Source organism: Bos indicus, chromosome X (assembly GCF_029378745.1).
Source record: "Bos indicus isolate NIAB-ARS_2022 breed Sahiwal x Tharparkar chromosome X, NIAB-ARS_B.indTharparkar_mat_pri_1.0, whole genome shotgun sequence".
In the NCBI taxonomy this organism is placed as follows: Eukaryota; Metazoa; Chordata; class Mammalia; order Artiodactyla; family Bovidae; genus Bos; species Bos indicus.
In genome coordinates this window covers 36,147,132-36,160,616 of record NC_091789.1, presented here as the reverse complement: position 1 = coordinate 36,160,616, position 13,485 = coordinate 36,147,132, and the positions used below count along the sequence as shown (strand labels likewise).

The 13,485-nt window shown below is 47.4% G+C and overlaps 1 protein-coding gene across 1 annotated transcript; it reads right to left on the bottom strand.

Moving 5' to 3' along the window:
* Positions 1-3,372: 3,372 nt before the first annotated feature.
* LOC109554799 (melanoma-associated antigen 9-like) lies at positions 3,373-4,044 on the bottom strand. Its single transcript, XM_019955426.1, has one exon. It carries the CDS (start codon positions 4,042-4,044, stop codon positions 3,373-3,375), a length of 672 nt encoding a protein of 223 aa, XP_019810985.1.
* Positions 4,045-13,485: the final 9,441 nt, after the last annotated feature.

Below are 13,485 nucleotides of genomic sequence, written 5' to 3'. Positions count from 1 at the left end.
TGTTGATCTTGTATCTTTCAACCTTGGGATTTTGTTTGACTCCCTCCCAGGCTGCCAGATGTGAAAATGCCCACAGAGTGCCAAGCCAGCAAATGACCCTATGCCCTCCTGAAGCTGTACCCTCACTACAAGAGGGTCTTCCAGGTGCCATGGTGCCAAGTGCTTCACCCTCTGAAAAGATCATGGGCTGGCCCACCAGGTACCTGCCCACTCAGCCTAAGCCCTCGGACCCCAGAAAGTAGAGGTTAGAGTTGTGATAGGTTTTTTTTGCACCAGAGAGGAATCTAAAGACAGCTATACCAGTACCTACTGTGTACTAAACTCTGATGGTGCCCAAGAAGGCTGCTAGGGATGGGAGGAGGCAGGGTCAGGCCTGCACATTGACTTATGGCAATTTCTGTCTATAATCTCATTAAGCAAGAATGTTCTCTTTTCTTTTGATGCAAGAACAATCTCAGCCCAAGTCTCTGTTACCCTCCACGTGGCTGAACTTGCCTGAGCACCTGCACAGGCGCCATTAGGCACACTGAAAATCAGGGATTTCCTGTGAGGCATGTATCAGACAAGAGACAGAAGAAGGATGGTTACTTGCTCTTTTTAAATTGAAGCTGGCGTGTCCATTAAGGAAGCATTTTTCACCTAGTAGGAATATTCTAAAGTTTTAGGAATTCAGCCTTAGTAGATGTTTGTTTCATGGTCTTTCCTCATCTACAAGGGAGATGCTATGGACTCAATAGTGTCCCCCTAAAATTCATATGTTGAAGCTTAATCCCCAACGTGATGTGTTTGGGGATGGAGCCTTTGGGACATAATGAGGTTTAGATGAGGTTATGAGGGTAGGGCCCTCAACATGAGATCAGAGATACAAAGTGACACCACAGAACCTACTTCTCTCTCTCTCTCTCTCCCTCCTGACATGTGAGGGCATAGTGAGAAGGTGGCCATGCACAAGCCAGGTAGAGAGTTCACACAAGGTACCAACCATCAAGCCATCTTGATCTCTGGCTTCCCAGGCTCCAGAGCTGTGAGAAATAAACATCTGTTGCTTCAGCTACACACAATCTGTGATATTCTGTTATGGCACCCTGACCCCACCCTGGTCCTTAATAGCATGTGATCCTGGGAAGATGCCCAAACCCTGGGGCCCCAGTTCTTCATCTGTGCAGCAAACAGGTATGAGGAGCCCTGTCTGTAGGACTGCAAGGATATAAATAAAGCACCTCACGCAGAACCTGGTTTGATCTTTATGATTAGCAGTTATTTGTACTAGTATTTGGATCTCAATTTCACAACTCTGAGCTCTGGGAAATTTTGTTGTTGCTGTTACCTAAGATATCTCAGACAGCATGCAACACAATATGACAGAGAATGCTAATTTAGCCAGAAACTTTGTTTTATTAATAAAACTCAACACAATCTCCTTCCTTGAGGATCTACTACTTAATTCAGGCATGGAGGAGTCTTCCCCAGCTGGGTGCAACTCAAAGCTTCTACAATTTGTCAAGAACCAACTCCTTCTCTCCCTCCCAGCTGCTCTTCCATCCAAACTATGATTTTCACTAATTCTACCTCCACCAAAAATCTATACACTGCTTGAGTTGCCCCTAATACTCTCAAGATTACCTAATAATAATGCCATGGACTCTGGCTCTCCCAGACCAGGGACAACAGTGCTTGTCCACGGACTTCTTGGCATCACTCTCAAGGAATGTAACCACATACCAAGAAGAAATTCTAGCAGATGGAGAGTAGAAAACACCTACTTGGTCCCTGTGGTCAGCAGCAATGCGACAAGAGTCAGGGCCCCTTCTTGCCCCAGGATGAGATCTCTTTGGGGTTTACCCAGGATCCAAAAGGACTGTAGTCCACAGAATTCTCCAGGCCAGAATACTGGAGTGGGTAGCCTTTTCTGTCTCCAGGGGATCTTCCCAACCCAGGGACTGAACCTAGGTCTCCTGCATTGCAGGTGGATTCTTTACCAGCTGAGGCACAAGGAAGCCCTCCAAAAGGACACCTCATAGCAAAGATCCATTTCAGACTTTCCCCTCACCCCCAAGACACACAGTTTGCAGGTCTGAGGGCTGCCACCACTGAGCTTCATCACAATCACCTCTCATAGTCATCTTTCACAGGAACTCCAGCTTCCCAAAGCCCCAAACTGCCCTGGCTCTGGCACTGACACTCAAGTGCTCCTTCTGGAGCCCCGCCACCTCGCCCCATGTTGCCCTGTTCTGTGGGATTAGGGGACATCTCTCCATTTTCCTTCTGTGACTGCAGTTCCTAGACCATCGCTCTAGGTGTGGGGGTGTCCTGCTTCTCCCAGTGTCCCCACTGCTAACACAGGGCCTTCCACAGAGCACAGGCTCTGTGAAGGTCTTGGGAATAAATGAGCCAGTGAGCAGAGGCTTATTCATTCAGATTTTCTACTTTATTAAATAAGCCAAACAAATCCAGGTTGTACATATATATTTTAATTTTACAGAATGACAGAAAAAGAGGATAAGAATTCAATAATTAACAACCATTTACTTTTATTTCTCTATTTCTTGACCCCATTAATTATACTGCTATTACTTTCACATTTCCAAGTAAATTCCTGTTCCAATGCTATGTTATCTAATTTGGGATCACAAACCATAACTGAAGGCTTCTTAATTGATTTTACAAATAGCAAACCTCAGTCTTGAATTGGATAAGTACAAATACACGTGAGATCAACATGAACTCAGATCAATTTTATCATACCTTAAATAACCCGGGAAAATCCAAATAAACAGAGACAGCTTAGCTGTACAAAATGATAGACAAAAAGTATAAGAAGCAAGACTTCACTACAATCACTTTTTATTTTAGACTTCTTCCACCAACTATGTAACTACTAAGTAAGTTCACATTTCCAAAATCATTCTAATTCCATATTATCTTGTTCAAAACCATGAAATAAAATGGAAGAGTTCCTAACTTCCTTTTACAAAATAGCAAAACTCTTGTTCTTGAAATGGGTAAGTACAAACATGGTGTGATCAATGTCACTGACAGTTAAACACTGAAACTCATTAAGCCTTCTATTAAAAAGCAGTAATACTTGAAAAATTCCTAAAGAAAATAGAGGTGAGTCCCCATGTCATTGTAGAGAAAAGGAACACAAAGATGCCACATACCAGGTTCCCCCAATGGGCCCAAGTCCTCACTGCTAAGAAGGCTTACTGCTCCCTCTTCAGTCACAGAGGGAAAGATCAGCCTCCCTTCCTGCTCCCAGGACAAGCTGTTGGACGTGGGCCTGGAAGGAGCCTGGCTGCTTCTCTGGCTCAGAGTTCCCCTTTCTCCTCCCTCGCAGCCTCTGCAGAGGGGGTGGAAGGAACTGGGACCTTTTCAACTGACTCTGTCCAGATACTCCAGGACTTCAGACTTGCTGGTCTCCACATAGGCCCGGGGACCCCACAGGAACTCAGAGCAAGCAGGGTTGCTGTCAGGCACCTGCCGGTACTCTAGGTAACCTTCCTGCACCCACACTTGGGTCAGCAGCTCCCTGGGCTCCCCATAGATGTAGTGCTCACTCCCAGGATACACCCCTATCCTACTGAGTGCGCCCCAGATCGCCTCCTCAGGAGCGGAGTTGACCTCCACAGCAATCAGGCACAGGACTATCACCAGGAGGCCAGCCTTGGGCAACCTCTGCTCATCCCTCAGCATCTCATTGAGGGTGAGGCCCAGGGTGGGGACCAGGATATAGGTGTACTCACTGGGGTCCACCTCCTTCACCTCCAAACCAAAGACCAGCTGCAGGTACTCTGAGGCTTGACCGAGGACCACCACGAAGTGGTCCTGGTAATCTCTGAGGACACTATTCAGCAATTCTGCTTTTGTGGTCGGCTCCCTGGCAAAATACCTATTGAGCAGGAATTGTGCCAGCTCATTCTTCTTCACCTGTAGTGCATCTTGGAGTGAGGAGCTGGCATCTTCGTGGTCATGCGAGGTGCTTGGCACTTCATCTTGCCCGCTGGGGCCATGGTCTTCAGATTGGCTCCCTGGAGTGTCAGCCATGGCAGTGGGAGAGAGGCAGACACCCACAGGACTCTGGGGGAGACTGGCTGTTTCAGCAGCAGCCATCTCCTCCAGGGTGCCCCAGACCGGGAGAGAGGAGGAAGAGGAAGCTGCATTTCCTTCCTCCACCTGCTCCACCACCTCCACCACCTCCACCACCTCCACCTCCTCCATCTGCTCTTCTTCCTCCATCTGCTCCTCTTCCTCCATCTGCTGCTCCTCCTCTTCTTCCTCCTCCTCCTCCTCCTCACTCCAAACGAACTGTGCCTCCATCAGATCCTCATCCTCTCCTAGATTCTGAAAGAATCTCTCAGGCAGGCGGAGCTCATGCATCCCAGGCATGATGACTGGCATCGAACTGCAGACAGAAGTGAGGAAGGGGGACAGATGGGGACCACAGGCCTGTGGGAGAGGGGGTTTGTGAGCAGCCTTGGCTGAGAAACCCACCCTGGGACGTCTGACTCAGGCCACTTATAGGTCTCCTCTTGAGGGGTGCTCTCGGGCTTCATAGACGAGCTCCTGCTGAGCGGCCTGACCCCTTGGCTACCTGAAGGAGGATGTGAGGTGGCTCCCTAGGGTGCAGCCAGCACAGCTTAAGGTTCCGGGGCTGACACAGCAGGGGAATTAGGGCCTTGTGGGGTCCCCTCTGTTCTGGAATAGGGAGTCCCTGGTGCACACTCAGAGGAAACAACTCACCTTGACTCCTGGCACTGCCTAGACCTCCTCTGCTTTCTGACCTCAGGACACTGGCCTCAGACCTCTGCCTTCACCTTCTGGTTCCTGGAGCCCCTGTGAGAGAAATGGAGGGGGCACCTTGGGGGTAGACTGTGGCACAGACTTACGCCTTCTGTGATGGTAGGAGGGGTGGAATCTGTGAGGTCCCCCCATTGTACAGTAGGAGGTCCCCTCGGGGATCCCTTGTAGTGCTCACCTTTCCCCTGGCCGGCCTGGACCCTCCCCTTTGGGGACCTGCAGGGAAACTCTCAGAACAAGACCCGAATCTGGAGAGAAAGCACTGAAGGGCCCCACATGCGGCTGCACCTGCCCAGGGCCTCCCGCGAGTCCTAGGTTGGGGAGATGCTTGGGCCTCAGCTTCTTCTCATGTCCTGCCAGGCCTCCCAGCACTGACCACAGGGGCGGGGGTCTACTCAGTCCTCCCTCGGGGTCCGGGGAGTCCACCCTCAGCAGACCTGAAGCCTCCGCCCTCTGCCCAAACACGTCACCTCCCGAGGCCCTAAGCCAGAGGTCAAGAAAATGCTCACCCTGGCTCACCCCGTTCCAGGGCCTCCATGAGCCCCCACAAGGGCCAGGATCCCTGCCTCCCTATTGCGGTATAACCACCTCAGTCATTCCTCACATGGAACCTAGACTCCAGGCAGGACTGGGGATTGTCCCGTCTGCCATTTTGAGACCCCCGCAACTTTCACAAGGTCCCCAGTCTCTCTGAGACCCGATGTCAGGCTATGCTGCACATGGTCGTTCCACCCGGGGACTACCAGGGTCCCCTCTGGGGTGCGGCTCCCCTCACTCCTCCCTCAGGGGCCTCACCTTGACCCCCGCTAGGACCTGGACTCTGTCTTCTCCGTACCTCAGGCCCGGCTTCTCACACCATGGCCGCGGTCTCTCTGAGACCCGGATGTCAGGAAGTCCGCCCCTTATACCAGGTCCCCAGTCTGAGACCCGGATGTCAGGAAGTCAGCGCATGCGTGTTGTGCTCATCCTACTCCACGGTCGCCCTGGACTGACAACAGAGATGGGCTTCTCTGGGGCCCAGGGTCTTTTAGTCCCTCCTCAGGGTCCTTAACTTGACGCCCCGCAGACCTGGGAATCGGCCCACCTGAGGCCTCTCCCCATATGTGAGGTGCCCAATCTGAGACCCTGAGGTCAGGAAGTCAGCCCCCTGTACCAGGTCCCCAGTATGAGACCCGGATGTCAGGAAGTCAGGCCATGCCTGTTGTACTCATCGTACCTCAGGGTCACGCAGGACCAACAGCCAGGATGGGCTTCTCTTGGTCTCCTCTGATTGGGGTCCAGCATCCCCTCAGTCCTCCCTCACCTAAACTGCTTCAGAATCTAAGAATCTCCCCTCCAATCTCTGAGGCCCTGCCCCTTATATCAAGTCTCCAATGTCTCTGAGACCCCGAGCTCATGCCCCCACCAGAGTCGCCCCGGGCTGACCGCAGGTGCTGGGACCTGTGGGATTCCCTGCGTCCTCCCTCAAGATCCTCATCTTGAGTCCTGGCAGGCCCAGGGATGCCCCTTTTGTTGACTGGAGGCGGAACCCTCACACCAAGGCCGTCACTGCCCTGAGACCCCCCAGGGGGAGTCTGTGGACATGACATCAGGGCTCCAAGCCCAGAGCTTCCCAAAGCTGAGATGATGCCCCCGGCCATCCTCAACCCTCCTTCTGCTCTTCACTCTGACTCTCAGCAGGTCTGGGTACCACCCTCTCACCCCGACCTTGCTCCCCTTAGAACCAGGCTCTCCCCAGCTAGGACCCCTGAGAGGCAAGCGGGAGAAGGGGGCTCATTTCTACAACCCTGCCGGGGTCTCCCAGGGCTGAGAGCATTGACAACCTGGATGCCCTGGGGTCCCAGAGCCCCCCTCAGGGTTCTAGCTTGACTCCTAGCACAGCTGGGCTCCTTCACTCTGCTGACCTGAACCCAGACACCTGATCCGGGCCCTCACTCCTCCCCTCCCATCGGGATCAGTGACGTCACATCTGGACGCCATGACCCCTGGTCCCCCAGGGCTGTTGGGAGGGCTGCACATGCATCCTCTGGGGACCCTCAGTCTCCTCTGGTTCTCACCTTGAGTCTCCGTAGGATGTGGGCCCCTCCCACTGCCCATCTGAGACTGCACCCCACAGACCAAGCCTCTGACTCCCCACGTTCACTGAGAAAGTGAGAGGGAGGTGGGGGGCTCAGCTTGACAGCCTGGACTGGGGCCTCTAGGAGTCCCAGCAGGGGTGGAGTTGTATTCTACGGGACCCTCTGTTCCGGGGTGACTGGACCCCCTCATCCTCACTCAGGAGGGGGTCTCATTAACCCTTGAGAGAAGGCTGCAGTCCCAGCACAGATGCTGGATGGGGAGCTGCTGTGCCCGTGACCTTGGGGGAGCACAGGTAACCAGATACCTTCCCATGGGGGCCCCTCAGCAGCAACCAGATTTCAGAATCCCTTTGTTCTGTCAGGTTTCTTTTCTACACTGAAGAGGTTGAACAGTGGAATTTGGTGAAGTCCTGTTGTTTTCAGGTTGTCTGCATTGTCCAGAAAACTCAGCAGTGGCCACAGTACTGGAAAAGGTCAGTTTTCATCCCAATCCCAAAGAAGGGCAATGCCAAATAATTCGAACTACTGCACAATTGCACTCATTTAACATGCTAGCAAAATTCTTCAAGCTAGGTTTCAATAGTACGTGAACCAAAAACTTCCAGATGTACAAGCTGGATTTAGCAAAGACAGAGACCGACAACAGCATTGTCCAGTGCTGATATAATATATATAAGTATATATATAATTTCATGACAGAATACCTACCCTTAATATTTGTGATTAACACATTTTTCTATTTTTCATCTATTCCTTCAGTCAGTTCAGTTCAGTTACTCAGTCATGTCCGACTCTTTGCGACCCCAAGGACTGAAGCACACCAGGCTTCCCTGTCCTTCACTATCTCCTGAGTTTGTGCAAACTCATGTCCACTGAGTTGGTGATGCCATCCAACCATCTTATTCTCTTTTGCCTCCTTCTCCTCCTGCCCTCAATCTTTCCCAACATCAGGGTCTTTTCCAAGGAGTCACTTCCTCGCATCAGGTGACCAACGTATTGGAGCTTCAGCTTCAGCATCAGTCATTCCAATGAATATTCAGGGTTGATTTCCTTTAGGATTGACTGGTTGGATCTCCTTGCAGTACAAGGGACTCTCAAGAGTCTTCTCCAGCACTACAGTTCAAAAGCATCAATTCTTCAACTCTCAGCCTTTTTTACAGTCCAACTGTCACATCCGTACATGACTACTGAAAAACCATAGCTTTGACTATACAAATCTTTGTTGGCAAACTGATGTCTCTGCTTTTTAATATGCTGTTTAGTTTTTCATAGTTTTTCTTCCAAGGAGCAAGCATCTTTTTAAAAATTTTATGGCTGCAGTCACCATCCAGATTGACTTTGGAGCCCAAGAAAATAGTCTGTCACTGTTTCCATTGTTTCCCCATCTATTTGCTATGACATGATGGGACCAGATGACATGATGGGACCAGGTGCCATGATCTTAATTTTTTGAATGTTGAGTTTTAAGCCACCTTTTCCACTTTCCTCTTTCACCTTCATCAGGAGGCTTTTTAGTTCCTCTTTGCTTTCTGCCATAAGGGTGGTGTTATTTGCATATCTCAGGTTATTGATATTTCTCCTGACAATCTTGATTCCAGCTTGTGCTTCATCCAGCCCAGCATTTTACATGATGTACTCTGCATATGGCTCAGATGGTAAAGAATCTGCTCACAATGCTAGAGACCCAGCTTCGATCCTTGGGTGGGGAAGATCCCCTGGAGAAGGGAATGGCAACCCACTCCAGTATTTTTGCCTGGATCCATGGACAGAGGAGCCTGCAGGGCTACAGTCCATGGGATAGCAAAGAATTGGACACGACTGAGTGACTTTCACTCAGTGACTTTCACTTTCACTCTGCATGTAAATTAAATAAACGGGGTGAAAATACACAGCCTTAACACACTCCTTTCCCAATTTTGAACCAGTTTATTGTTCCATGTTCGGTTCTAACTGTTGCTTCTGACATGCATACAGGTTTTTCAGGAGACAAGTAAAGTGGTCTAGTATTCCCATCTCTTTAAGAATTTTCCAGTTTGTTGTAATCCACACAGTCAAAAGTTTTAGTATAGTCAATAAAAAAGAAATACGTTTTTCTGGAATTTTCTTATGATCCAACAGATGTTGGCAATTTAATATCTGGTTCCTCTGCCTTTTCTCAACCCAGCTTGTACATCTGGAAATTCTTAGTTCACGTATTGTTGAAGCTTAGCTTGAAGGATTTTGAGCATTAACTTGCTATCATGTAAAATGAGTGCAATTATCTGATAGTTTGAACATTCTTTGGCATTGCTTTCCTTTGGGATTAGAATGAAAACTGACCTTTTCCAGTCCTGTGGCCACTGCTGAGTTTTCCAAATTTGCTGGCATACTGAGTGTGGCACTTTAACAGCATCATCTTTTGGGATTTGAAATAGCTCACCTGAAATCCCATCACCTCCACTAGCTTTGTTTGTAGTGATGCTTCCTAAGGCCCACTTGACTTTACACTCCAGGATGTCTGGCTCTAGGTGAGTGACCATACCATCGTGATTATCCAGGTCATTAAGCCCCTTTTAAATGATTCTTCTGTGTATTCTTGCTACTTCATCTTAATCTCTTCTGCTTCTGTTAGGTCCATAGAATTTCTGTCCTTTATTGTGCCCATCTTTGCATGGAATGTTCCTTTGATATCTCTAATTTTCTTGGAGAGATCTCTAGTCTTTCCCATTGTATTGTTTTCTTCTATTTCTTTGCATTGTTCACTTAAGAAGGATTTCTTATCTCTCCTTGCTATTCTTTGGAACTCTGCATGCATTTGGGTGTATCTTTCACTTTCTCTTTTGTCTTTAACTTCTCTTCTTTTCTCAGCTATTTGTAAGGCCTCCTCAGACAACCATTTTGCCTTCTTTCATTTCTTTTTCTTTGGGATGGTTTTGATCACTGCCTCCTGTACAATGTTACAAATCCCAGTCCATAGTTCTTTAGGCACGCCTATGGTAGAAACTTAGATTATTGATTTTAGATCCTTTTTCTTTTCAAATTTATGCTTTCAATGCTATAAATTTCCATTAGCACTGCTTTTGCTGCAGCCTACAAGTTTTGATAAGTTGTGCTTTTATTTTCATTTAGTGCAAGATATTCTTTTCATTTCTCTGAGATTTCTACTTTGACCCATATATTATATATAGATCTGTGGTTTAATTTTCAAGTAGTTTGGAATTTGTCAACAATTTTTGTTATTGATTTCTAGCCTAATTCCATTGTAGACTGAGAAGGTGTGTTTTATGGCCCTTAATGTGATCTATTTTGGTGCATGTTTCATGTGATCTTGAGAAGAATGTGTATCCTGCTGCTGTTGGATGAAGCAGTCTATAGATGTCAATTACATCCAGTTGACTGCTGATGTTTTTGGATTCAGTTATGTGAGAGGAGCTACCCCAGGCCCGAGGTCAGGGATGGCGGCTGAGAGGAGCAACCCCACGTCCAAGGAGCAGTGGCTGCACGGGCACAGGAGGGCCGAGAGAAGCTACTCCATGTTCAAGGTCAGGAGGGGCGGCTGTGAGGAGATACCCCTTGTCCAAAGTAAGGCGCAGCAGCTGCACTTTGCTGGAGCAGCCGTGAAGAGATACCCCACATCCAAAGTAAGACAAACCCAAGTAAGATGGTAGATGTTGTGAGACGGCATCAGAGGGCAGACACACTAAAACCATAATCACAGAAAACTAGCCAATCTGATCACATGGACCACAGCCTTGTCTAACTCAATGAAACTAAGCCATGCTGTGTCCTGGGGCCACCCAGGACGGGCAGGTCCTGGTGGAGAGGTCTGACAGAATATGGGCCACTGAAGAAAGGAATGGCAAACCACTTCAGTATTCTTGCTTTGAGAACCCCATGAACAGTATGAAAAGGCAAAATGATAGGATACTGAAAGAGGAACTCCCCGGGTCGGTAGGTGCCCAATATGCTACTGGAGATCAGTGGAGAAATAACTCCAGAAAGAATGAAGGGATGAAGCCAAAGCAAAAACAATACCCAGTTGTGGATGTGACTGGTGGTAGAAGCAAGGTCTGATGCTGTAAAGAGCAATCTTGCATAGGAACCTGGAATATTAGGTCCATGAATCAAGGCAAATTGGAAGTGGTCAAACAGAAGATGGCAAGAGTGAACGTCGACATTCTAGGAATCAGCAAACTAAAATGGACTGGAAGGGGTGAATTTAACTCAGATGACCATTATATATACTATTGTGGGCAGGAATCCCTTAAAAGAAATGGAGTAGCCATCACGGTCAATAAAAGAGTCTGAAATGCAGTACTTGGATGCAATCTCAAAAATGACAGAATGATCTCTGTTCGTTTCCAAGGTAAACCATTCAATATCACAGTGATCCAAGCCTATGCCCCAATCAGTAATGCTGAAGAAGCTGAAGTTGAACGTTTCTATGAAGACCTACAAGACCTGTTAGAACTAACACCCAAAAAGGATATCTTTTTCATTATAGGGGACTGGAATGCAAAAGTAGGAAGTCAAGAAATACCTGGAATAACAGGCAAATTTGTCCTTGGAGTATGGAATGAAGCAGGGCAAAGGCTAATAGAGTTTTGCCAAGAGAATGCACAGATCATAGCAAACACCCTCTTCCAACAATACAAGAGAAGACTTTACACATGGACATCACCAGATGGTCAACACCGAAATCAGATTGATTATATTCTTTACAGCCAAAGATGGAGAAGCTCTATACAGTCAGCAAAAACAAGACTGGGAGCTGACTGTGGCTCAGATCATGAACTCCTTATTGCCAATTCAGACTTAAATTGAAGAAAGTAGGGAAAACCACTAGACCATTCAGGTATGACCTAAATCAAATCCCTTATGATTATACAGTGGAAATGAGAAATAGATTTAAGGGACTAGATCTGATAGATAGAGTGCCTGATGAACTATGGACAGAGATTTGTGACATTGTACAGGAGATAGGGATCAAGACCATCCCCATGGAAAAGAAATGCAAAAAAGCAAAATGCCTGTCTGAGGAGGCCTTACAAATATCTGTGAAAAGAAGACAAGGGAAAAGCAAAGGAGAAAAGGAAAGATACAAGCATCTGAATGCAGAGTTCCAAAGAATAGCAAGGAGAGATAAGAAAGCCTTCCTCAGCAATTGATGCAAAGAAATAGAGGAAAACAACAGAATGGGAAAGACTAGAGATCCCTTCAAGAAAATTAGAGATACCAAGGGAACATTTCATGCAAAGATGGGCTCGATAAAGGACAGAAATGGTATGGACCTAACAGAAGCAGAAGATATTAAGAAGAGGTGGCAAGAATACACAGGAAAACTGTAAACAAAAGGTCTTCACAACCCAGATAATCACAATGGTGTGATCACTCACCTAGAGCCAGACATCCTGGAATGTGAAGTCAAGTGGGCCTTAGGAAGCATGACTACAAACAAAGCTAGTGGAGGTGTGATGGAATTCCAGTTGAGCAATTTCAAATCCTGAAAGATGATGCTGTGAAAGTGCTGCACTCAATATGCCAGCACATTTGGAAAACTCAGCAGTGGCCACAGGACTGGAAAATGTCAGTTTTCATTCCAATCCCAAAGGAGGGCAATGCCAAAGAATGCTCAATCTACCACACAATTGCACTCATCTCACACGCTAGTAAAGTAATGCTCAAAATTCTCCAAGCCAGGCTTCAGTGCTATGTGAGCCGTGAACTTCCAGATGTTCAAGCTGATTTTAGAAAAGGCAGAGGAACCAGAAATCAAATTGCCAACATCTACTGGATCACCGAAAAATCAAGAGAGTTCCAGTAAAACATCTGTTTCTGCTCTATTGACTATGCCAAAGCCTTTGACTCTGTGGATCACAATAAACTGTGGAAAATTCTGAAAGAGATGGGAATACCAGACCACCTGACCTGCCTCTTGAGAAACCTATATGCAGATCAGGAAGCAACAGTTAGAACTGGACATGGAACAACAGACTGGTTCCAAATAGGAAAAGGAGTACGTCAAGGCTGTATACTGTCACCCTGCTTATTTAACTTATATGCAGAGTACATCATGAGAAACACTGGGCTGCATGAAGCACAAGCTGGAATCAAGATTGCTGGGAGAAATATCAATAACCTCAGATATGCAGATGACACCACCCTTATAGCAGAAATTGAAGGGGAACTAAAAAGCCTCTTGATGAAAGTGAAAGAGGAGAGTGAAAAAGTTGGCTTAAAGCTCAACATTCAGAAAACGAAGATCATGGCATCTGGTCCCATCACTTCATGGGAAATAGATGGGGAAACAGTGGAAACAATGGCTGACTTTATTTTTTTGGGGGGGGCTCCAAAATCACTGCAGATGGTGATTGCAGCCATGAAATTAAAACATACTTACTCCTTGGAAGGAAAGTTATGACCAACCTAGATAGCATATTCAAAAGCAGAGACATTACTTTGCCAACAAAGGTCTGTCTAGTCAAGGCTATGGTTTTTCCTGTGGTCATGTATGGATGTGAGAGTTGGACTGTGAAGAAAGCTGAGCACCGAAGAATTGATGCTTTTGAACTGTGGTGTTGGAGAAGACTCTTGAGAAGGAGAAGACTCCTTGGTCTGCAAGGAGCTCCAA